Below are 27333 nucleotides of genomic sequence, written 5' to 3'. Positions count from 1 at the left end.
CTGAATTTTACCCTCTTAAACTTTAGCAAAACGGTTTAACTTTCGCCTCGTGTTAGGAGGTAGATGGCTGCAAACTTTGGTCTACTACCATGGTTCTCAGCCTTCCTAATGCTGCAGCCCTTTAATAATGATTCCTCATGCTGTGGTGACCCACAAAACATTATTTTTACTGTTATTTCACACCTGTCATTTTGCTACCATCTTGAATTGTAATGGAAATATGGAAATAGAGGTTTGCCAAGGGTCCTGATCCACAGGCTGAGAAACCCTGCCTTACACCTTATAGTCTACTGCAGATTTTCCTCTCACACCTTCCTTTTGTCTTCACTGCAAAGCTCCTGCTTTTGCTCCAGTAAGGTCATGTCCCTATTTCCACCCAAGAAACAGCCCACATCTCTCTGTCTTTGATAACTGGGAAGGACTACAGGAAACCTTTGATTTGAAGTAGAAGAGGGTTTTCCATTCACTCTGCCACTTCCTAAAAAGCAATGTGTTTTTTTTTTGTTTTTTTGACATTTTTTATCTTTATTAACTTGAGTATTTCTTATTTACATTTCGATTGTTATTCCCCTTCCCGGTTTCCAGGCCAACATCCCCCTAAGCCCTCCCACTCCCCTTCTCTATGGGTGTTCCCCTCCCACCCTCCCCCCATCACCACCCTCCCCCCAACAATCACGTTCACTGGGGGTTCAGTCTTGGCAGGACCAAGGGCTACCCCTTCCACTGGTGCTGTTACTAGGCTATTCATTGCTACCTATGAGGTTGGATGGAGCCCAGGGTCAGTCCATGTATAGTCTTTGGGTAGTGGCTTAGTCCCTGGAAGCTCTGGTTGGTTGGCATTGTTGTTCATATGGAGTCTCAAGGCCCTTCAAGCTCTTTCAGTCCTTTCTAAGCAATGTTTTAACCCAGCAATTTTACTTCTCTGTGTACTGCAACCATCACATGGCTTACAAGGAAGCCTAGGCTCCACCCTCTACCATGACATATCATACCCTATAAAATCCCTTTACTATAGCAGAATCTCAGGCCCCCTGGTTGCCCTTCATTAGTGTGATAATGTATTTCTTGTGGCTGTTCTAAGTCAGTTTCTCTTATATGGCTCAACTGAAAGTATTTTAAACAGCTTTGGAAACTATTCATTAGAATGTCTTCAGTCTATTTATTTTCCCCATTCACTCATTTCCTTATTGTGACAACTGATACTGTGATCAATGACAGCACTGGTTTTGTGCATCATGTTGGGAGTATAAAAATATATTCATCATTTTAATAACTATATATTTCTTCTTACAAATGGCCAAGGCAGATTTACTCTAAGAAATTAGGTAACAAAGCTGAAACTTGATGTTTAAATAAAAAAGTAACTTAAGATAAGACTAATATTTTAAAATATTTCATATATGAGCTTTGTAAAGTATAATCAATATAGAAATTTGGTAATAAATAGATCCTACACACTGGGATAGTATTCAGGCTTCTTCATAGTACCATGACAGAAAAGCCCTCTAAATAAAGTCCCTCAGATCAAAAAATTACCTGTGTATAGCAAATGTTGTCATTAAAGTATTTTTACTGGAATTTAGTTTACTGACCACGTTACAATAAGAGATTATTAAATAAGTATGCATTTCTAATGAGATAGGGGATTTGAGAAGTCATTTTACCTAGTTGCAGCAAATTATGAACAAGACTTGTATAATATAATATCAGGTAAAAATCACACAGTGACTGAATAATCAAACCATCATTAGAGTACTGGGAATCTGGATTTCCTTCCTTTCCACAATGCCATTTTTCTGGGTATTTTAGGGTTAATATTGTCTGAAATATAAATTATAAAAACATGTTGCTGTATGTTCCATTCAGGATCACATTTATACTTCCTGATGAACGATCACAAAAATAACAAAACAAAACTAGTGGCTTCTGGAATCGTTAAACATTTTTTAAATTTAACAATTTCCATCAAGTTTATAGCATTAAGAGATGAGAAAGTACTTAAAGTTTTAAAAGTACTTACGATACAGTAAAACTCATTATATATGTATATATATACATATATATGTTTATATATAACATATATAAAAATGGCATCTAAAAGAATACTTTTAGTCTTTGTCTGCACTCTGAGGGTTTCTCACACAGCCCCTCATCTGGCAGCATTGTCTAATTCTTTTATTTGGTCTAGGAAGCTGGTTATGCTTGCCTCTGAAGAAATGAATCTGCCTTTATTTTTTATATTTATTAACTTGAGTATTTCTTATTTACATTTCAATTGTTATTCCCTTTCCCGGTTTCCAGGCCAACATTCCCCTAACTCCTCACCCTCCCCTTCTATATGGGCTTCCCCTGCCAATCCTCCCCCCACTACCACCCTCCCCCCAACAATCACGTTCACTAGGTGTTCAGTCTTGGCAGGACCAAGGGCTTCCCCTTCCACTGGTGCTCTTACTAGGATATTCATTGCTACCTATGAGGTTGGAGCCCAGGGTCAGTCCATGTATAGTCTTTGGGTAGTGGCTTAGTCCCTGGAAGCTCTGGTTGGTTGGCATTGTTGTTCATATGGGGTCCCGAGCACCTTCAAGCTCTTCCAGTCCTTTCTCTGGTTCCTTCAACGAGGGTCCCGTTCTCAGTTCAGTGGTTTGCTGCTGGCATTCGCCTATGTATTTGCTGTATTCTGGCTGTTTCTCTCAGGAGAGATCTACGTCCGGTTCCTGACTGCCTGTACTTCTTTGCTTCATCCATCTTGTCTAATTAGGTGGCTGTGTATGTATGGGCCACATGTGGGGCAGGCTCTGAATGAGTGTTCCTTCTGCCTCTGTTCTAAACTTTGCCTCCCTAATCCATGCCAAGGGTATTCTTGTTCCCCATTTAAAGAAGGAGTGAAGCATTTGCATTTTGGTCATCCTTCTTGAGTTTCATGTGCTCTGTGCATCTAGGGTAATTCAAGCATTTGGGCTAATAGCCACTTATCAATGAGTGCATACCATGTGTGCTTTTCTGTGATTGGGTTACCTCACTCAGGATGATATTTTCCAGTTCCATCCATTTGCCTATGAATTTCATAAAGTCATTGTTTTTGATAGCTGAGTAATATTCCATTGTGTAGATGTACCACATTTTCTGTATCCATTCCTCTGTTGAAGGGCATCTGGATTCTTTCCAGCTTCTGGCTATTATAAATAAGGCTGCTATGAACATAGTGGAGCACGTGTCTTTTTTATATGTTGGGGCATCTTGTGGGTATATGCCCAAGAGAGGTACAGCTGGGTCCTCAGGTAGTTCAATGTCCAATTTTCTGAGGAACCTCCAGACTGATCTCCAGAATGATTGTACCAGTCTGCAATCCCACCAACAATGGAGGAGTGTTCCTCTTTCTCCACATCCTTGCCAACATTTGCTGTCACCTGAGTTTTTGATCTTAGCCATTCTCACTGGTGTGAGGTGAAATCTCAGGGTTGTTTTGATTTGCATTTCCCTTATGACTAAAAATGTTGAGTATTTCTTTAGGTGTTTCTCAGCCATTCGGCATTCCTCAGCTGTGAATTCTTTGTTTAGCTCTGAACCCCATTTTTAATAGAGGTATTTGTATCCCTGTGGTCTAACTTCTTAAGTTCTTTGTATATTTTGTACATAAGCCCTCTATCTGTTGTAGGATTGGTAAAGATCTTTTCCCAATCTGTTGGTTGTCATTTTGTCCTAAGCACAGTGTCCTTTGCCTTACAGAAGCTTTGCAGTTTTATGAGATCCCATTTGTCTATTCTTGATCTTAGAGCATAAGCCATTGGTATTTTGTTCAGGAAATTTTCTCCAGTGCCCGTGTGTTCCAGATGCTTCCCTAGTTTTTCTTCTATTAGTTTGAGTGTATCTGGTTTGATGTGGAGGTCCTTGATCCACTTGGACTTAAGCTTTGTGCAGGGTGATAAGCATGGAGCAATATGCATTCTTCTACCTACTGACCTCCAGTTGAACCAGCACTATTTGCTGAAAATGCTATCTTTTTTCCTTTGGATGGTTTTGGCTCCTTTGTCAAAAATCAAGTGACCATAGGTGTGTGGGTTCATTTCTGGGTCTTCAATTCTATTCCACTGGTCTATTTGTCTGTCTCTGTACCAATACCATGCAGTTTTTATTACTATTGCTCTGTAATACTGCTTGAGTTCAGGGATAGTGATTCCCCCAGAAGTCCTTTTATTGTTGAGGATAGTTTTAGCTATCCTGGGTTTTTTGTTCTTCCAGATGAATTTGGAAATTGTTGTCTAACTCTCTGAAGAATTGGATTGGTATTTTGATGGGGATAAATCTGCCTTTAACTCCATACTGAACAACTTCTTTCCTTCTTCTCTCACTTCTTCTGTCCTTTCTTCCTTTTTAGGTCTTGTAATGTTGTCCAAGCTTGTTTAAACTTCTAGGTCACATGGTGTTCTTGCCTAAAGTTCCCTAGTGATGGGCTTAAGAGATGCTTACCATCTCATTGGCCTAAGTTGTGGTTTCTTATGATAAATGGGAATAGCATGGTGTTACCTTTTTTGATTATAGGAAGTGAAATATGCTTATTAAGTGAAATACACTTATTAAGATCTTGCTAAAGTCCTTGCTGTGGAATTCATTAGCATCATTTCCATTTTTTCCAACAATCTGACCCTGGCAAATGGTTGACTAAGTTATTTTAAAACCTGTTTAAGTCAGTCAAATAAATGCATATTTATAAAAATGAGAAGGGCATTTGTAAGTATATATTTATAAATACAAGATTTTTGGCATGTATACACATAAGGAAAATAAAACAAAGACTTTTTGAAGGGAAAAAGAAAGTCAATAAATTCAGTCTAATTTGTATCTAAATTCAAGTGGCAAAATCAATGTATTTCTGCAACTCTTAAATACAAAGAACAATCAAAATGGAAGAGAAAGGTAGTTAGAATGGAACGGTGATTTTCCTATTTAGCATACATTCTGAATCCCTGAGACTAGCATCAGGCTGCCAGTCAAAGATTTAAATTGTAAATTTAAAAAAAATCGCTTCTCAATAAAACAGTTTCCTTCTTTTATAGATGATACTTAGCAAACTAGATGTTAAGTGTTTAATTCTAAAATAATGGTGTTGGTGTTAAGACTTAGATTTTGGAGAATTGGTGTTAAGATATTCACTCTGGATTTAAAGACTGACTATGCTAACACAGTAGGGTCATAGATTGTAACTAGTTAGGCCCCATCCAAGTCAAGGAAACTGCAAGACTCCAGTCAGGTCACCAGGAGAGTGGAGTAAGAAGAGCAGTGATGGATACAGGGTAATCAAAGGCTCAATTACTCTTTATTTTATTTTTCTTGGATATTTTATGTATTTACATTTCAAATGTTTTCCCCTTTCCCCCTTCCCCCTGCTTTTATGAGGATGCTCCCACTCCCACCCTCCCACTCCACCTGGCATTACCCTACATTGGGGAAACAAGTCTCAGTTACTCTTAAAGACCATAAGCAAGATGTCTCCTGAAAGCAGGAAGAATATTAGGGGCCCTTTAATTGGAAGTTAGCAAAGAAAGGCAATGGTCTCCCTATTGTTCTTATGACATGCGTTTACTCTTTTATTGAGTGTGGTGAGGGGGACTCTAAGATAGAGAAATCATACAGCCTATGTTTTAGAAGCATACAAATTATGTTCCTCATTTGTCACCATAACCCCTTAATGGCCACAGTCTTTTATCCAAAACTAGTAATTATCTGAAGTTCAGAAGCTTACTAGTCTCTCATAAAATTTCATTATGCATTTTTTGTAACTTTTTGTAGACTTTAAATACCCTCCCTTGGGTCATTTTTATATCACTTGTATTAATGAAGCACAAAAGGAAGGCTTGTTTTATAACTGTGACTTTAAATAAGAAAATTTGTAAAAAGTTTGATTTAAAACAAATTCATATCTTACTGTATAAGTACTAAAACTAATGTAGCTAATTGTTTAGGTTCTATACAGATGATAACCTACTGATGCTTTATATTTTGAAACCATACATAACTCTGTTGCCTTTAAGGAAGCATAATAGTGTATATATATATATATATATATATATATATATATATATATATATATACACATATGTATATATACATATAGTATATATATGTATATATATGTAAAATGCCTAAAGAAACTTAATGAATTATGTCCCGACTTTAAATATTAGTAAAATAGAAATGTAGATTTAGTGTCAATTTAGCCAAAAGAATATATAACTTACACTTTGGAATCTCATTGTTTATTAAGACTTTATGTGTTCAAATGAGACAAAAAGGGAAAGGATTTTTTTAGAATTTATCACATAATTAATTTATAATTACACTGTTCTTGTATTTTCATATTTATATTGGTTTCAAAAGATGGTTCAGAACACTAAGACAAAAATGTATAACCAAATTAGATATAAAGATTTAATTAGTGATCAACTTTATTAAGGACACTAAATTATCTTACCCAACATTTCATTTTGTATTTAGTGAAAACAGAAATATTTAACATAGTATAGATGACTGCTTCCCAACTACCAAAGTAAAATATTTATATTAGACTTTGAAAGGGATAATTATCTATTTAATACCTATAATACATAAATAAACATAAAATGTAATGATATAAAAGGAAGTATCATAATCACAGTAGATTACAATAATAAAGTTTTAAATTATGTACATTAAACTAAACTATTTTATTCCACATAGAAATACTTCAAAAAGAATTAGACTGAAAGGAGTGTTACATTAGATCAATAACCTAAGAAAATAAAATCTAGCATAAAAAGATATTCCTAATACTCTAAGGTTGGTATTTAAACAGGAGATAAGACATCAAACTTGTTTTGAAGTTTAACCAAAAGTAAATTTAATAGCCTTGAAGGACAAGGTTGGAGCACATTTGTGTAGCCAGACATTTAAAACCACAATGGTTTAGAAATTCAAACTTCAACCAAGGAGAATGTTTTATATAGAATCAAACAGATGCAATCTTACAGAGGTAAAAGTGATTCTGCTGTGTCATCAAAAGAGATGATTTTCTATTTTCAGAAAGTGCTAGACTCTCTCTCTCATAGGAGAAAGCTTTCCAGAACGAGACAATTGTTGAGACCAATCAAGGGCAAAGAAAACCATCTGGCTGCTGTATATCTTTCCTTTTAATGGAAAGCTTCCCCCTTAATGTATAGAAAAGTGCATCTGTGGCTCCTGGCACATTAGAGAAACAAACTCAAGAATTCACTCTGCCAATAGTGCTCTTAGCAGATGTTGCTTCATTTGTTAAGTTGATAGCTTGTTTGCTTACACCTTCTCAAGCAGCTGATATTTTCACAGGGAGTTTCGAGAGTTTGAAAACGGCTCCATCTGTGTTGAGTGTGACTCCCAGTGTGAGAAAATGGAAGACGGACTCCTCACATGCCATGGACCGGTAAGGCTTAGGACTTTAGTGTGATCGCTCATTTGGTATCATGTATATAAATTTTTTTTCTCTTTTTTTTTTATTAACTTGAGTATTTCTTATATACATTTCGAGTGTTATTCCCTTTCCCGGTTTCATGTATATAAATTTTATGTTATCGCTTTTTTTAAAAATTCAATTGGTACTTATAGGATACTAAGGGAAACCACATTTAATATTTAAATCTAGAAACATACAGTTTTATAGGAGAGATAAAATATTTAGAAATCTGATACTATATAAATATTCCCCAAATACTGTATTTGAATAAGAAGACAGAAGGTATAAAATTGTCTTGGACAAGATACAGTATTGAAAGAAAGACTCAAAAGTAATCAACTTAATTAATAATAATTAGAGTAACAGAAACTATATAGACTGTTAAACATGAATGAGAAAGTGAAATATATGATGAAAAGTTCACATTGTTTTAGTGAAAATTATAATGCTGCTATTTAATGTATGTGATGACAGAATGGAAAATACTAAAAAGGGGATAAGATGAGCTTCATAAACTAAGACCTAAAGAAGTACGATCGGTGCTGTATTAGAGAGAAGGGTCCTAGGAATAGATATCTATCATGAAAAACCTAAAGGCTAAGGAGGCTTTTGCCCAATTGAAAGTTATATTAGGGAGAAATTGCTTCCAATTCTCAGAATGCCTTTTCTCTTTGCTTTTCCACCCCTTGGGTTTCTAAGTTCAATCTTTGTTTGCCATTAAAATGGATCCATTCATCCTTCTTTAGATAAATACTTAGTTCATCTGTTACTGATCCACCTCTTAGTAGGGAATTGGGGATCAACACTTGGGCAAAAGCAAGAAGTTTGGCTTCATCAAAACGTATTTAAACTCCAAATACAATACATTTTCTATGAGTATGCTTATTCAGCATTTAGTTGCTCAGGAAAAATAAATAATTTAGCCCTCCAAGCTTCCACGAGACCTCAGAGAGCCAGCCTGGAACTCTTTCTACAGGATGTCGAAAAGTCAATCTCCAAGGAATGATGAAGATCAATGCATATGAAAAGAAGGGCCTTTGAGAAATGGAAACGTAGTTATGTGGCATGAAAAACTGGAGTCTATAGGATGAAATACTGTTCCTTGACCTTTGTGTGGTTCAAGGGCATCTGTAATTGCTTTGTTTCCCTACTGTGAAGAGTCAAAACAACACAGCTGATCTGTTGCTTGAGACAGGCAAAACCCCAAGCAAACATATTCTGTCAGGAAAGAAAGGAGGTTTACCCAGTGCATTGGGGAAGCAAGTTAAGGTGTCTACATGAGCACCTTAAGGCTTCCACATTTAGGTGTTTGGCGGTAAGTCATCTAATGAAAACAAGGTTCTTTTAGAGTTTAAAGACTTGAAATCGAATGATAAAATAATCACTCTTGGGCCATTTGCTCCTGATAAGGCTGGGGGCGTCAGCTATCTCTAGACCTATTTAGTGTGGATCAGACATAGCCTGAGAGAAACACTAATTGAACGGTGACTCCCAAGGTTGACCATGCGCACAACGTTTAGTTTGTTGATTGCTGCCAGGGCTACTGCTCCATTGCTTACTTTGGATTTCCATCTTTTTGAAACAGTAATTTTGACATGTATACTTTCCTGTTCTTTTCCACTCCCCCTTTTTATTTCACAAAAATCTCAGAGAAACCTATTTCCTTTTGTCCAGTATGCACCACCGTGTAATGCTTGCTTTGCATAAGTTCCATTGCTGTTTTGTATATTAACCCTCATTCAAAATTATCCTTCAAAACTGTCAGGAATGTATTTATGCTAGTCTTCTCTTACTTAGTTCACATTCTGTATCTTAAAACTGATTTTGCATCCTTCAAACATCCCTGTAGTTCTGGTATTTCAAAGCAACAAAATGTTACTGAATACTAATACCATAATTAATTCTCTTCCTAGGACATTAATTTGCTTATAATATCTAAGTATAATATGCACTACACCATATTTTGCTAGACAATTTCGCAGGAGGTATCTATTTTAAAATGTTTGATGTTTCAGCGCTGGGGAGATAGCTATGCAGTTAAGAGCACGAGCTGTTCTTCCAAATCTGAGTTCCAAGCTCACACATGACAGCGCATAGCTGTCTGGAACTCAAGTTGCATCCTTAGACAGACAGAAGTGGAGGGGGAAAAAAAAGGCACATTAAAAACAAAAGTTTAAAATTTCATGCAAATGGTTTCAACATATGCACTTCACTTCTCTAATGTGACTTTGCTAGTTTTCAAGTGTCAAGTTTTTTAATGATCACGTTATTAGCTAATCAGTGATAGGAGCTGCAATGCTCTCCATTGATTAGTGAAGTCAGGGCTTAAGAGACATGAAGAATGATATGGGAGCTCTGTGCTATGTCTTTCCCCACACATTTTCTCCCTTTGTCTTCTATGTATTTCCCCCTTCTACTAATAAAGAAATAAATGTACAATAGCTAAGTGAATTGCTTTCTGTCATGAGGAGAATGACAACCCCACTGTACATACTTGGGATTTAGAACACTTGACCGTCTATCCCTGTGCTCCTTCTGCTCATCTACCTTCTGCTGACAAACTTCTAGTAACGGATAACCGAGTTGTTAATTTCTATCAATGTGTATGCTTTTATAGTTTGTTATTTATTTGTTCTTCAAAAATTGAGAGAATTTATTTTTAAAATAACTAAATATTTTATAAAATTTAAATTAAGGCTGTGATTACCATTCATTAGACTCCGAGGCCTGATCCCAAGTAATTAATATTCTTGATTTTTTTCACAATTACTTGCTGTGAAAAATAGACACAATAATCATGCTTCTGTTCCATCATGGCAACACAGGGGCGCATTAAAATAGAGAATAAAGATGTCAGAAAGCCAGTAGACTAAAAACCATGACAGGGGCAAAGAAGAGAAGGGATGATGGGGATGAGAAGGAGGGAGAAAGAGAGGAAAGAGAGAAAGGGGGTTGTATGTGTATATGAATCTTTTTTAAATTAATTAGTTTATTAATTTGCTTTACATCCTGACTGCAGTTTGCCCTCACGACTCTCCTCTCTGTCCTTCCCTCCCCTCTCTACTCTTTTTCCCTTTCCCTTCAGAAAATGACATGCCTCACATGGAAATCCATCAGCCCTGGCCTATCAAGTTGCAGAAAGACTAGGCACATCTATTGATGCGAGAAAAGGCCACCCACATAGGGGAAATGTCTCAAAAGCAATCAACAGAGGCAGAGACAGCCCCTGCTCCTGAAGTTAGGTGTCCCACAAAAAGACACAGTTGAACAACATGTGTGTAGAAGGACTAGGACCATATTTGCAGGCTCTGTGGTTGGCAGTTAGGGTCCTATGGGTCCTATGGGCCCTATGGGCCCAGGTTTTCTTGTGGTGTCCTTGACCTCTCTGGCTCCTTCCCTCATCAGCTAGATTCCCCTAGCTCTGCTTAATGTTTGACTGTGGGTCTCTGTATCTGTTTCCATCCGTTGATGAGTTAAGCTTCTCTGATAAAAACTATGCTAGGATCCTATATGTAAGTTTCAGTTTTTCTTCTACACAGCAGTGTTCTCAGTGTTGTATAAGTGAAATGAGAGCCTTGTATTAAATGGATAGTGTTGTCCTGCACAAATATGTTGGAAATTCTTGCTGTCCTAAGTAAGAGTAGAAGTGACATAAAGGATGGTCTTTGCTTTGATATGCTGGTCTGCCTGTACTTTATCTTGATTGTTTATGCAATATTTGTATTTCCCCTACTTCCCTGAGTACATCCAATAAGAGAGGTAAGGTCAGAACTGTAGAAAGGGAAATAAAAGAGATCAGGATATAGGCTGAAGAGACAGCAAGAGAAGAAAAGGTTAGACTGAGCTTTTAAACATTATTATAAAATGTAAAGCAGCTGTTATAATTCATCAACATTGTGCTTGTATAATAATTCTGTCCTCGTATTTTCTCCCAGAAAAATATATGTATATTTTTTATGTAGTGTACTCTGAAAGACTTAGAACTATTCAATAGGAGTCATCCCCTTCTTATAACCCATAAGCTCTGAATTTACTGCATCCTCACTTCTACATGAAGCATTCGTACTGGCAGCCTGGTGAGAGCACACCGGAACGTTCAGTCCTCACCTTCTTATATATGGCTTCCACTTCTATTTCACTATTCAAAGTAAGCTTTATCTTCCCTGCACTGAGAGGTGAAAGGCAGTCCTCCCACAGGGATGATAGAACATCATTGTAGAGTTGTGAATAGTAGTTTTGTTTTCTGTAGAAGCTACCTGGGAAAATCAACTGCCACTGAGCAAAAATAATGTAATGTGGACATCAGGATTTAGTGTGGAACTCTCACTCTATTGGCTGTCTAGATTATTGAGTTTGGAGGCAGTTTAGAACCAGGGTAAAGAAAGAATGAGCCCTCATCGTTGTCAGTCACTGCCCTTAGACTCTTAGAATCCTTGATAATACCACAATATGTGAGTATGCATTAGATGATTACCTAATGTAATCATTAGATGATTCTATATCACGGAATCAGTGCACTTCAGCCACTGAGAAACTTGTTAAATGCATTTTAACTATTTCAGCTGGGGATACTTTGTTTTGTATCCTTGTGAAACAAATGGTCATGAAATGTTTGTATTAGAATATACTTAATGAAAACTAATGTTAGGTTGCGACATTTTTATATCTTGCAATTTTTGCCTGGGTATGATTTTCCATTAAAAGAATTTAATAGAAAAAAAATGCCTGACTCAGACTCTGTCTAACTTACTTATTGCAGGCTTTATTCTGCATTCTGTAAGAAGCATGGCTCTTGTCTTGTAGAGTAAGTCATGCCACTAAGCATACCTGCACAGTAAATGATTTTGTATAATAGATAGCATTATGTGCCTAAGTACCCATGAGCAGGTGTTAAATTTGGAAGCATGTGAAGTATTCTGCTCTGGGAGGAAATGAGAAGTTAACTTTAGCACCTCTTTAGGCAGAATGGGGATTAGGTTTCAGAGAGTAATTTGAAATTTGTTATTTTATTTTATTTTTGCTTTGAGTTTCACATCAAATAAGTAGCTATTTTATCTATGCTCACTAGTTCTTTTTCTGATTACCTTTTCTTCTTTACATTACTATCTTTCATTAGATGATTCGTTTTTGCTTCTTGTTGCATCATTTCTGATATAATATTTAGCTACTTTCAAGTTATAAGTGTTTATATTGTTAAGATCACAACCATGAAAAGAAGAGTATTTTAATAAAATTGTTCTCAACTTTCCTTAATCTCAAATATACTATACCTTCTTGCAAACCTACTGCCAGGATAGTATCATTCTTCGATGTTAAAATTAGTATTAAAATAATTAATCTTGTGAGTGGGCATGATGATATCTGCATATAAGCCAGCAATCTGGAGACTGATGAATGAAAATTATGTGTTTGAGACCACTGTGGGCTTAACTAGGAGACACTGTCAGAAAAATAAAAATAAAAACCAAATAAATACATATTACTTTTATTATTGTTTTTACATTATTGTTGCTTATGAACTTTGTACTTATTGAAATCATTATGTAGATTATAAATGAAAATATATAAAATTGTTTCACTATATTTTAGTAATGTTCATGCTACCTGCATCATTGGATAAGTTTCTACACACTGTATTTTTACTTTTAAAATACTTAAATAATTTTTGGTCTGTCCTTCTCAGAATGTACATTATATGAGTCTAAAGACTGTTCTATGGTGTTCAAAAATTCACATAAGTATATGTACATCCTTTTAAGCATCAGCATAAGATAATTTGAGACAAAAAAATCTAACAAAGAATTTCTTATATGTATAGGATGCTTAATACCTGATAATTCAATAATAGTGTATTTTTTAAAATTGTTTATTAGATATATTTCTTTACCTACATTTCAAAATGTATTTTATTGGTTATTTTATTTATTTACATTTCAAATGTCCCCCTTCCTGGTTTCCCCTCTACAAATCCCTTATACCAGCCCCTACCTCCTGCCTCTATGAGGGTGCTTCCCAACACCTACCCACTCCCACCTCACTGCCCTAACATTCCCCTATGCTGGAGCATCAAGCCTCCACAGGACCAAGAGCCACCCCTCCCATTGATTTCCTTAAGGCCATCCTTTGCTACACATTCAGCTGGAGCCAGAGGTCCTTCCATGTGTACTTTTTGTTTTGTGGTTTAGTCCTTGGGAGCTCTGGGGTGTCTGGTTAGTTGATACTGTTATTATTTTTAAAGAGTCACTAGAAAAGCCTGCATGCCATCAAAAGCATCAAAAGCAGTGAATTTTAATTTTTATTATGCACTATCTCTCATATACATATATATATATATATATATATATATATATATATATTTAAGTAATGGTTATAAACATAGCTTTGGAAATTTTTTATTTACACATACTTTATAATACCATTAAAAATAAACTACAAGAAGAAAATGTTGATATCCTTTTGAAACAAACAAAAAACCAACAATAACAACAACAATGAAAACATTGGAACATATTAGTGATAAAATTAAGTCACATTAGAGAATTGACATGAAGAATAGGGAAAGTGGGCAGTGCTGACCTCAAAAGGGGCGTTTTTCCAGAATGTATTTGATAGCATGATGCTAGTATGATTTCACTACACACAGCATAACAGAGAAGAGACTGAAGGTTCTCTTAGTGCTGGTTATAATTCAATAGCCACAACTACAGTGGTGGTAATAGAGTGTTCTCTTTTAGAGAACGATTCACTTGTCATTCACCAGTGTCTGAGAAAACTAAATCACATAAACACACTGCAGAGGGAATTGAACCCAGTTTTCTTTCTTCATATTTGTTTTTCTTTTTTCTTATCTCAGGGACCTGACAACTGTACAAAGTGTTCTCATTTTAAAGATGGTCCTAACTGTGTAGAGAAATGTCCAGATGGCCTACAGGGAGCAAACAGTTTCATATTTAAGTACGCAGATCAGGATCGGGAGTGCCACCCTTGCCATCCAAACTGCACCCAGGGGTACGTATTCTCTCTGGTCCAGGACTAAGGAATGTACCTGTTTCCAGTTGAAAGAGCTATATGTTTACTTATTTACTATCCACAATGCTGTCTACTCACACTGAAATTGTCTCAAGAAATAATATGCATCTTTATATTTTACATGTTGATTTTAACAGAAATTCATTCTAGGTGGACCTCTGAGCTATCTCTTCATAGTTTACCTTCATTTCTCACTCTATTAACACCTTCATGAAGATAGTGTGCATTGGATTCAGCCTAGAAATCACTCACTTTTTAAGTAACAGATTCAACATATTAGAAGATACAATATAGTAATTATAGTTCTTTCACTGTCGTGGAACAATTCAGAAGGATACATACATATTTTCAACTCAAGAGGAAATGTTGTGCAGCATATCTTGTGGTATTGATAATGATTGAATAAATACAAACAAATGATTTTTTTTTGTTCTGTGCTATGGTCACTTATAAAGACAATGGAGAAAGAAGAACACTGTACACTGTGGAAACAATGTCACCTCAAGCAAATCCTAATCTATTTATTTTTAAAAGTATCTCAGTAAGAATCCTCCTTTTGTATCCTCTAAAATATAAATATTGATAGAGTTGAGAGCAGTTTAACTCACTTTATCCTCACCTTATAAAATTCCACCTCCATTGTCAGTGCATACAACCAGTGTATGCACAAGAGCACATGTATGTACACAATTGGACCCTTTATATCTGACAGGAAAGTAGAGGTTCTGTAAAGAGATCATCCTGCCAGATTAAGGCTTTCCTGTTAGAAAATATTGAAAAAGGGAAGCAAACAATATCATTCTGCCAAAACAACATCAATTTTTGGATGCTGCTAGGATCTCCTACAGGACATGAAGTCAGCTAAGTCACTCTGTGAATTAGCAGATCCTCAGAAGGCAAAACAATATTCTGCAATAAAAATCAAATGCAGCCTACAAGAGCTGACTGTCAACTGCTTAGTTTCGGCATAAGCACACAGGCTGAGGGCACTGAGACAGTCAACTACACACTTTGCTTCAAAGAAAACAGAAGTAATAAATGGTTCCCCTTGTGAGTCTTGGTATCCTTGAGTTGAGAGTATTTTTTGAAAAAAATTACAACTAGTGCTGCTGGAGCAGAGGAGTCAGCAGGAGAAAGAAAAAAGTTTCCCTGCGAAAATCATCCACAAGAGGGTTTTATTGTTTTGCAACTAAAATTAAACCAGTAAATTATTCAATATAATGTCAATGTCAACAGCTGTTGCCATTCAAAATGAGACCTTTTGCTGTTTTTGCAAATCTAATTACAACGAAGCCATCAGGGAAATGAAAGGGAGAACACAGAGCCTAGTCTGGATGTGTGGCTGTAGTGTCTTCTTCATCAGCCGTTTACATTGTGATTGTATAATAAAGGAAACTTATATAGTAGAAGACGGCAAAGACTCTGTCCAATGGAAAGGGTTCAAATGACCGCAGCAGCAATGAAACTGAGACCTCATGCAAAAGGGAAGCTGAGGTTTAATGAGGGAATAAATCTCACCATGTCACTTAAGAACTCCAAATAAATAGACAGATGCCCCCAAAAGCTTCTGGCTGCAGGATAACGGTGAGGCAGAATAGGCTTCTGTGTTTTGTGGCATCTTCTAGGGAAATGTGTCTCCAATGGATGACTTTGTCCTGAGGTCTTACCGTTGTTTCCCTTGGGCTTCCCCTTTGTCGTAAGCTGCATAGGCACATCCACTGACTCCATAAGAGTGTTGTGATTCCCGCTCACGAGAACTCAGGAATTCCTACATTGTGAGAACTAGATCACAGAATACCCACTATGCTTCCCACCTTATACTGAGGCAATGAGGTGACCCCAGAGTTCATCCTTTCTTTTCAAATTGAGTGTGAATGTATAGAACTATGACCCAGGGAAAGATCACAGGACAATGGAAGGATGGGCTGAATAACCTGATTCCTCAGTGCATCAATTACCTGAGTGTGTCAGTAAGTGCGAGCTCACAGGTCAAGTCTACTTCAGAAAATAGACGTCCTCTCACATGCCCATGTTTTTCAGGTCGTTCAATAACCCGGGATGATGGAATAGTTAATGGAAAAAGTCTTCCCAATGACATCTTAAGAAATAAAGTTCTTCCTTTGAAACCAGTTTAACGATTGTCCTGAAAATAAAATTACCTATTACCTTAAATGTATTTTTACTACTCCAAAAGTGAATTAAATAAATTGACTCTAAAGTCTCTTCAAGTACTTTTTTAAATGATTAATCATTTCAATAACTTAAGAGAACATAAAGAAAGAAAGGAAGAAAGAAGGAAAGGAAGGAAGGGAGAAGTGAAAAACTATTGTCTCCTCTTTCCATGAATAGAGACCACATTTTAACAACATGTTTTTATTTCTTTCATTTGTTCGGTCTCGTATGTGGAATACATGCTAATCAACTTGTTTTCTTTCCCTTACTTTTTGAAAACATCACCACCAAAAGCAACTAGGAATAGAAAAATTGTTATTACACCCTTCATTCCTAGATCACAGTCTGTCACTGAGGAAGGTTAAGAAGAGAAAATTCAAGGCAAATTAGAAACAAATACAAGAAGAACACTGCTTACAGACTGATCCAAAGCTTAATGTTCAATTTAGTCTTCTCATACAACCAAGGACTACAGGCCTAGGGTTACTGGTCTCATAATAAGAAGAGTCCCTTCGCATCAATAATTAAGAAAGTCCTGTTTTTATATACCCACGGACTAATGTTATCTAGACATTTTCCCCAATCGAGATTCTAGTCTGTGCAAAGTTGACATTTAAAGCTAAGAAAAAAAAAACTGCTTTATCTTAAGACAGTCATATTCAGCTAGATTCTTCACATTTATGTTATTCAATTTATATACCAAGGAAGAACTTTTCATGATGTACTAAGAATATGAACAAATTAAAGGAAATTTAAAATAAAGATTGGTCATGTTGGCACACACTTTTAATCCCAGTGCTCAAAAAACAGAACCAGGTAAATTTTTGTTTGAGGCCAACCTGATCGAAATAGGTTGTAAGTAAGCAAGGCAGTGCTACACATAAGACCTTGTCTCCAAAACAGAACAGGACAACAAAACAACGGGAAAATAAATTTCAAACCTAATAATAATATTTGTACTGATAATTGGTAATATATAAGTTTTAAAGGGAAATTATAAACTAAATATATTGCATAAAACACAACGAGTACTAATATTGTTTTCTACAGTGACATTACTTGATTCTGTTATATTTCAACATATACTTAATTTTCTTTTATTTTAATAAAAATCTTACATTTTAAATATGAATTTGCAATGTTTGTTACATCAAGCATTGTTCTAAAAAAAGAGTTCTAACTAAAATTTTTGTGACTATTATTGTTTCGTAGTTGCCATAGTCTCTTCTATCAATTTTTTCTTTATAATTTTCAAGTTCATATAATGACAAATATCCATTGACAGAAACGTATAAAACATTTGCTTGTAGGAAGAAGCCCACAGACTTGCGTATTGATAAAAATGAAAATATGTTTCATTTCATTCCAAAAATTGGAGAGCTTCACAAAATGACTGAATCATGCTTTTCATATAGATATGGAGTCACTCATACATCAATATGAAGTAATAAATGTGAAATGTGTCACAATCCAGAGTTTCACAGATGGTTTTGGAGTATTTATGCATGTTATGGATTTTTGCTGTTTCTGTAACCAGTGTACTTTGGAACAGTAATTTCTGAGTGGTTTTATTCCTGATCCCATCTCGTTCCACTATTTGCTTATTTTTGTGTGTGTGTTTCAAAATTCTATGTTTCTTTTAGTTTGTAATCTTGTTGAATCAATATACATTTCATATTTATTTTGATCAACTATTCACTTATAGTAAGTATGAAGACTTAAAGAACAATGCTATCTTTACATGAATGATGACTTATATTTGTAAAAAGTGGTCCCACCTTCATCAACCCACATCTTTCTTGGTTTTCACTTCTTTCTTTAACCCTCAGTTTATGAACAAATTTGAACCTTAGAAATCCTCTGTAATATCTGCAATGACTTTATTCAACCCCTGTTCTCTGTCCCTCGTCATTTCTGCCTGCTGGAATGCATTTGCCCATCTGCAATGTATTTTCCAACTCATTGAAAACCAAAACATAAGGACTTTCATGTAGGAACAAATATTTTTAAAGTTCTAATTTTACTACATTTTTCTGGATTTTTTTTCTGATAGCCAACCTTTACTTTATTACGTGTTTTTATTTTAGATTTCTGTGTGTGTGTGTGTGTGTGTGTGTGTGTGTGTAACAGAGACAGAGACAGAGAGAGAAAGAGACAGAGAGAGAGAGAGAGAGAGAGAGAGAGAGAGAGAGAGAGAGAGACAGAGAGAGTTTTTCTGCCCACATGTATCCAAAAAGCTAGAATAAGGTGCCCAATTCCCTCAAAGTTGATGTTACAAAGTTGATAAAACCTGGATGGTTCCATAGGTGCTGGGACCTCATGAGTGGACAGCAATGCTCTTACCTGTTGAGATACCTCTCCAATCCAGTTTTATTCCATTGTACTTCCCCATATTTTTTACTTTACATACAAACGATCATCTTAAGATGTATGCCTTTAGAGGTCGAGGTCATTGACTTTCCCTTCTGGAATTCGGTTTCTCACAGCATGTAGCAGTTAGCCATCTTTCCTCTTCCATGATCTCAACTCTTCACAGTGCTCCTTTTCAAAGGAGTTGTTCTCGACAATCATAGCTCAAAACTGTTTTCCTACCTATTGGGGAATATTTCTGACTTCCCGTGAAATAAGCACAGTAAATTCTAGACTAAAAAAAAAAAAAACCCTAAAGTGTCAGTCCCTCCTCCTAAAGTGAAAATATGAGGAAACATCTTCCTCCTTTGAATTTTTTCTTGCTGGTGCAAATTTAAATTATAGGTCATACTTTGACCAGTAGATCTTTTTCACTTAGAAATATTATACCATCTGTTACCTCCTTTCCTCCCATCCTCATTGCATTAGCAGCAATAATTGAGACTCTGACTAGGCCCGTGAGCTAGTAACAATTCTGTCTATTTGTTTTATTATTTCTGACATGGACTAAATATTCCCCATGCCAAAATAGCCTACGTGGTTCCCATTCAACTACTCTCCATGTGACAAAGAGATTGCAGAGACAAATCTAGCAATGTAGTGGTTTTTCTACCTTTTGTTTTTCAGGATAGCCTTTCAAATTTTTATGCTTTTGTATTTTCATATAAGTATATATTGAACATTAAGAATATCTGTCTTTATTTTTGTATCTACTTTTTATCACTCCTCCTCATTCTGTTAGTCCTCTCTCTTCCCCTAGATAGTTACATTTCTTTGTGCCATGTGTGTGTGTTAAATATTTTAAATATTTAGTTAATGTTTAGTAAACACAGGTGAGAAAAAAATCAAAGTATTTATTTTACTGAGGTTGGCTAAAGTCTTTCATAAGTTAACCTCCAGTTGTCCGGATTTTCCTGATAATTATACAATTTTCTTCCCTGTGATTGAAAAAAGTCTCATTATGTCTATTTACATTTTTCAGTCATTTTCCTTCTGAAGCAAAATCCTACAGACAGGCATAGCATTTTTTAAACTATACAAGGGTTCTTCCTTGCTTACTAAGTTAATTCCTTCCAAATCTGTCCCCTAGCGTCTTCCACTGTCTGTTTACTCTCCCCTGCCTGCCAGCACTCTCCATCTCTGTATATTTGTTGTGCAGAGAGGACGTCTTGTTTTCAGGTTGTTCTGAACTCCATAACACTCTCAGCTATGCCAGTAATAACTCTCAGGATCTCAAATTATAGATTGCTGGCTCTCTCCAAATGGTGGTCATGACCTGCTAAAATGATATTCTGGTGTCCATCCTCCATATTAGATTTACAGAACTGTACTGTACATGTGTGTCCATGCATCTGTCATCTTCAAACTGTGAGCTCAATGAAAATAAGTGAAAAACCACATCTAATTCATCTCATTTCTACCTGCAGCTCCTTGAAGGGTGCGAGCACTTCAGTGGGCCCATCATACAGGCTTATTGAATGAATGAAGATGTTTCATTATTCACACTCACTCATGAAACAGAATCTCATTCACTATTGAAAGTTGTTGGGTTTTTTTAATCTTTCAAGAGTCATTATAAAGATTACACATAAAGTACAGCTTTTTCAGACTCTCACTTGGACATGAGTAGACTGTTAATTTTACAAAATGGCAGTACTGTCATAAAATAGCATTGTGAAGGTGATGACACAGGAACAGGTTAAAAATAGTTCTTTAGAACAGAATAAAAGAAAACCACATGAGGTAAGTTTAGGGTGTTTTAGTACTTTATTTTCCTATTTCAATTGTTTTTAGATCTCATGCAAGGTGCCAGTCCACTCATATGTGTTCTAGCTGCTTCATTTTATTTTACGGACTTTTGTCACCTTTTATTCATGTTAAAATTTATTTATCCTGCTCAAAGTTGCCCCTGAAAACAAAACAAAAGCCAAAAACAAGCAAGCAAACAAAAAACCCATGGCAAACTGATTTTCTACCTAGTTAAGGACCTGTTAGAGAGTATACGATGAGTGACAGAGGTGGTGACTTGTACTTACCAAATGAGTTCTGTTAGCTCTCTAACATCTGGAGTAAGTTATAGAAGCTGCACATGGTCTTGTCACATCTGTGGATACCTACAGCCCCTTTTCCATATTTGAAACAGGAGAATTTGGGAAAACATGTATATTTTATATTACCAAACAAATTAGGTAAATCACATCCCCACAAGTTGCTCATCTTTGAAGGAGAAGAAGAGAAATAAAGAATTCAACTTATATAGATTTGAAAATAAAAGAAATATTTTCATAGTGACTCAAATGAAATTCTAAGAACTACATATTAAAATTCTGTATATTTAAATAAAACCACCTAATATTCATCGTGGCAGATTCCTCAACTATCTCTGTACAAGTTTATTAATTTGTTACAGAATATTTGCTTTTGAGTTCAATATTATAACAGTTGTTAAAAGTTTCTGTTTATAGGTCATATTTCTGCTACTTAACCGTGGTCAAGTCATATTGCAGTAAGGCCAAATCAATTCATTGATTTTAAATAAATCCTTGTTTAATGATAAAAATAAAGATATTCATGCCCAAGGATTGAAATAATCTGATTATAAAAATTATCCATGGGAATTGCATTAAAATATATTAGCTTATTTTCTGCCAAGATCCTCTTTAATGAGCACCAAGCATAATGTATTCTATTACAATCAATTGTTCATTGCCTTTTTTTTATTTTTTTTTTTTTTGGATTTTACATAAACCCAATGGTGTTTTAAGAGAATTGTTATATATGAAAATAGTCAGTCATTTAACTATCAAGAAATTAACATAGCTATGCATAAAAATGAAAGATGTAAATGGGTTGAATGTTTCAAAACTGACCAAATCATGGATAAGTTATCCACGGGAACAGGTAAACTTTTCTTTACTTCTCCATGTTTTCTGGCATTGGACTTGAGTGGTAATTTCAATTCACTTCTGTGTTTCTGCCAAGAAGTAATTTTCTCTCAGTTTCTAAAAGTATGCTGTTCCAGGAACTGCCGAATAGTACAAACAAGAATGTGGCACATGCAATATTTGTCTCGCTATCTCACTGGTTCTCTTCTGTTTTCCTTAATGACTGATTTCTCTTTCCTTGTATTTCCTTTGAATTTGCATCTCTGCAGGTGCATAGGCTCAAGTATTGAAGACTGCATCGGCCTGATGGATAGGTACTTGGTGTGCTTTGCTCCCCATGCTCTTCCTCCAAGGCTCCGTGCGTGAGCACTGGTGCATGTGTGTGCATGCCACTGTGGATGGAGAATGATGTTTTCTGTTCTGCAATTGCTTGCAGGTGTAACGGTCCCACTAGTCATGACTGCATTTACTACCCATGGACGGGCCATTCCACTTTACCACAACATGCTAGGTAACATCAACCATGGTTCCATTTTTCACTCAAATTCTTTCTTAGTTACCACAGATGAAATTAGTAACCAGTTCAGCTGAAGTTTTAATGCACTAAATGAGAGCTTTTAATTCCGTTCTTGATTTCAATATAATTTCAGGGTTCTATATAGTAGTACCATTGATTTTAAGTTTTGTACATTTAGAAAAATTAGAAATAATCCTAGATCTCTAATAGAATATTCTTAAGTTTATAAATAATTTTGAAAATCAAAATCTTTCAAGGAGAATTTTAAATGTGTTGATTGGTACTTATATGATATTTGTTATGTAATTTGACTTTAATTTCTGATTTTGTATTAGTTGAACTGATTAGTTTATTCTCAAATAGAAAAAGTATCCCAGAATCAAAGCAATATAAAAATATTTCATACAGGTTGAAGCATATATAAGAATTACAAGGACATAACATATGATCCATGTTTACACAAAATTGTGAACACAAATGTTTGCAGTAGCTTTCATCATAGTCAACAAAACTGGAAGCAGCCTAGGCTACTGAGTTGTCATAAACCCGTGCACTACAATAGACCCGAGTAATAAAAAGGAAGAATTTAATACTGCACACACCATAGATGGATCCTGAATTCACTGTGCTGGATAAAAAGAATCCAGACTGTTAAAAACACATACTGCTTGATTTTCTTTTTATATCAAGCTCTGAAAAGAAGGAAACTACAGAGACAGAAAAATCATTCAGGGTTGTCCAAAGCTAGGACTTTTGGGGTAAAGTTCTCTATTGAATGTTAAGAAGGAATTTGACAGATAATAGAACAATCTATACCATGATTGCGGCATTGTTTGTATAAATAAAAGTGCTTAGCACAGACCATTGGCTACATATTTTATTATAAATTATATATTGTTCAGACATAAAGAAATATGACTATTAAATTATTGTATAAAACATTTTAACTAGGAAAGGAATAACTTTGCAATGTTCATTAGAAATATAATTAGCTCTATGTCGCAAATTAATTAGATCTTTTTGCAAGAGAGACAGTAAAGGCAAATGTGAATTTTAAATGAAGTATTGTTTTTATTACAATTTTGTGTTGTCCTATGACAATGATGCGTTGGTGAAACATAACTGACAGATCAAAATGTCAAAATAGCTATAGATTCCAGCAGCTGCCTTTATTGGTGGTGGCCACTATGCTGAATTCTAACACCTAAGACAGTGTGACCAGTGTTCCCACCTTATCAATCATAATATAGTATTGTTCTATGCATCTGGCTACTCTCACTAAATATTACGTGTATGATTATTCATCTGTGTCACCGAGTCCATTCATAGCTTTTACATTCACGTGTCTTTAATTGCTTTTAAGTTTTGAAGTGGTCAAATAAGTGATGTGTCATCTTCATTAACTCTTTGTCACTAAGTGAATAATCATTACAAACTCTAAGGGAAATTATTTGGCTAAAGTGGATTCACTCATACAACAGTGGCACATTGATACCTGGGCTTGAACAAACCAGCTAACATAGTTTTCTGGAGCTGCCTTAAAGCTGTAGAAAAATTTAAGAAGGGAAGTTAAATGAGAAAGGGAAAATAGAAATGGAGATAGGAGAGAAATCCGAAGACCTACGTAGTTTCCAAGATTCATCTTGGATTCCTGCCATGCTCATGAAATTATATTCCTTCTCTCGGACACTGATTGGGTCAATGAACTATCATTTTGAAGAATAATCTTTTATTTATTTTGATGACTTTACTTATAATTAGTCTAATATTTTAATGAGAAAGAATTCCACATGGTGGTTAATGTATGTTAAAATCAGATTTTCAGGTTTCAAATCAAGCTCTAAGCATTTCTAGACATGTGACTTGAAAGTCCTTCAGTTATCACTCTTTGATGTGCAGAAAGACATCATTTATAAAGTTCCCAAACAGTTCCGGAGATGGAGTGTTTGGTTAGTAACAGTCACCATTCTTTTTTTCTATTGTTTTCTATAAATCAATATTACTTTTCTGTGTAACAAGGATTCTCCCACCTCAGGAATGTAAAATCATGCTTCTCAGGGGAAGGAGACAAGACTCTCAAAATCACCCAGAGGGCATTGATGCCTGTTGGTGACTTCTTGATATCCTTTGTGAAAGAAGGGGGTCTTTTCTGTCACTTTGCCCTGAGAATCAGGAATAGGGTGATACATATGATATTTGCTTATGGCACTGCGATATAGAGTGACAGATCACTTGAAGTTAAAATTTCAATCTTATGTATTGCCTGAATTCCCAGGAGATAGTCCATAATTTCAGACTAATGCAAATAATTAACAGTACCATTAGTAAATATTCATGGCTAAAAATAGTGAAAGGACAGTAAAGTGTGGTTCATTATTTCTAAGAAAAGTCACCAGCAGTCCACTGCTTAGGTAAAGAGCAACGTTTCTTGAATGTGGAAACATGGGTTCAAATATAGATCCTATCATATTTCTTATCCACAAAATCGTATGATAATGTAAAATTCGTTTGAGGTTTTAATCAAACAACACATAGATAACATCCTGGACTGAATAGTCATTGACTGCAGTTGTAAGTGTTACTAAAATACTGCCATCTTCTCAGAAAATTTTTGTTTTATATAGCATTAATCCAATAGGTTACTGACCACAGAATCAATATACTGAAATTTCTAAGATTTTAATCATTTATATTTTACATCAAACTACTATTTAGGGCCATGTTTTTTTAAATTTTTATTATATATTTCTTTACTTACATTTCAAAGGTTATTCCCCTTCCAGGTTTTCTTTCCAAAAGACCCCATTGCCTCCCAGACCCCTCCAACATATGGATATTCCCCCTATACATCCCCCTTATTGCCCTCCCCCATAGTCCCCTGCACTGAGGGTCCAACCTTGGCAAGACCAAGGGCTTTCCCTTCCACTGGTTTCCCAGCAAGGCTATTCTCTGTTACATATGCAGTTGAGCCCTGGGTCAGTCCATCTATAGTCTTTCGGTAGTGGTTTAGTCCCTGGAAACTCTGGTTGGTTGGCATTGTTGTTTTTATGGGGTTGCAAGCTCCTTCAACTCTTTCAATGCTTCCTCTAATTCCCCCCAAGGGGGTCCTATTCTCAGTTTGGTGGTTTGCTGCTAGCATTGACCTCTGTATTGGACATGCTCTGGATGTGTCTCTCAGGAGACATCTATATCCAGTATCTTTCCACATGCATTTTTTAGCTTTATCAATCTTACCTAGTTTTGATGGCTGTAAATATATGGGCCACATGTGTGTCAGGCTCTGAATTGTCATTCCTTGAGTCACTGCTCTAAACTTTGCTTCTATATCCCCTCTTATGAATATGTTCTCCCTTTTAAGAAGGAGTGGGAGCATCTGCATTTTGGTCATCCTTCTTGAGATTCCTGTGGTCTATAGATTGCATTTTGGGTCATTTGAAATTTTTGGCTAATATCCACTTATCAATGAGTGCATACCAAGTGTGTTTTTCTGTGATTGAGTAACCTCACTCAGGATGATATTTTCTAGTTCATTCCATTTGCCTATGAACTTCATTAAGCCATTGATTTTGATAGCTGAGTAGTACTCCATTGTGAAGATGTACCACATTTTTTGAATACATTCCTCTGTTGAAGGATATCTGGGCTCTTTCCAGCTTCTGGCTATTATAAATAAGGCTGCGATAGTGAAGCATGTGTCTTTGTTGTATGTTGGAGCATCATTAGGGTATATGCTCAAGAGAGGTATAGCTGGGTACTCAAGTAGTGTAATGTCCAATTTTCTGAGGAACCTCCAGACTGATTTCCACAGTGGTTGTACCAGTTTGGAATCCCACCAACAATGGAGGAGTGTTCCTCTTTCTCCACATCCTCCCCAGCATCTGCTGTCACCTGAGTTTTTGATCTTAGCCATTCTGACTGGCGTGTGGTGGAATCTCAGGGTTGTTTTGATTTGCATTTCCCTGATGACTAAGGATGTTGAACATTTCTTTAGGTGCACTTTAGCCATTCAATAATCCTCAGCTGAAAATATTTTGTTTAGCCCTGTACCCCATTTTTAATAGGGTGATTTGGCTTTCTGGAGTTTAACCTCTTGAATTCTTTGTATATTTTGGATATTAGCCTTCTATCAGATGTAGTATTGGTAAAGACCTTTTCCCAATCTGTTGGTTGCCGTTTTATCCTAACCACAGTGTCTTTTGCTTTACAGAAGCTTTGCAGTTTTATGAGATCCCATTTGTTGATTCTTGATCTTAGAGCATAAGCCATTGGTGTTTTGTTCTGGAAATTTTCTCCAGTGCCCATGTGTTCAAGATTCACCCCCACTTTTTCTTCTATTAGTTTGAGTGTGTCTGGTTTGATGTGGAGGTCCTTGATCCACTTGGACTTAAACTTTGTACAGGGTGATAAGCATGGATCGATCTGCATTCTTCTACATGTTGACCTCCCAGTTGAACCAGCACCATTTGTTGAAAATGCTCTTTTTTCCATTGGATGGTTTTAGCTCCTTTGTCAAAGATCAAGTGATCATAGGTGTGTGGGTTCATTTCTGGGTTTTCAATTCTATTGCACTGATCTACCTGCCTGTCTCTGTACCAATACCATGCAGTTTTTATAACTATTGCTCTGTAATACAGCTTGAGGTCAGGGGTGATGATTCCCCCAGAGTTCTTTTATTGTTGAGGATAGTTTTCACTCTCCTGAAATTTTGTTATTCTAAATGAATTTGCAAATTGCTCTTTATAAATCTATAAAGAATTGAGTAGGAATTTTGATGGGGATTACACTGAATTTGTAGATTGCCTTTGGCAAAATGGCCATCCTTACTATATTAATCTTGCCAATCCATGAGCATGGAAGAT

The 27333-nt window shown here is 35.8% G+C and overlaps 1 protein-coding gene across 6 annotated transcripts in view; it reads left to right on the top strand.

Annotated features, from left to right (window-relative positions):
• Erbb4 (erb-b2 receptor tyrosine kinase 4) overlaps nucleotides 1–27333 on the top strand; it is a 1069446-nt gene that overhangs the window by 801420 nt on the left and 240693 nt on the right. For 3 of the 6 annotated variants that reach the window (XM_087567483.1, NM_001437634.1, NM_021687.3), the window contains 3 exon segments: nucleotides 7339–7432; nucleotides 14316–14470; nucleotides 22394–22468. In XM_087567483.1, coding sequence (XP_087423609.1) covers nucleotides 7339–7432; nucleotides 14316–14470; nucleotides 22394–22468 — 324 coding nt within the window. 6 annotated transcript variants of the gene reach the window in all.

The sequence above is a fragment of the Rattus norvegicus genome, chromosome 9, assembly GCF_021556685.1.
Source record: "Rattus norvegicus strain SHRSP/BbbUtx chromosome 9, alternate assembly SHRSP_T2T, whole genome shotgun sequence".
In the NCBI taxonomy this organism is placed as follows: domain Eukaryota; kingdom Metazoa; phylum Chordata; class Mammalia; order Rodentia; family Muridae; genus Rattus; species Rattus norvegicus.
Note: the sequence above shows the minus strand (reverse complement) of the source record. Positions and strands in the feature narration are given on the sequence as shown.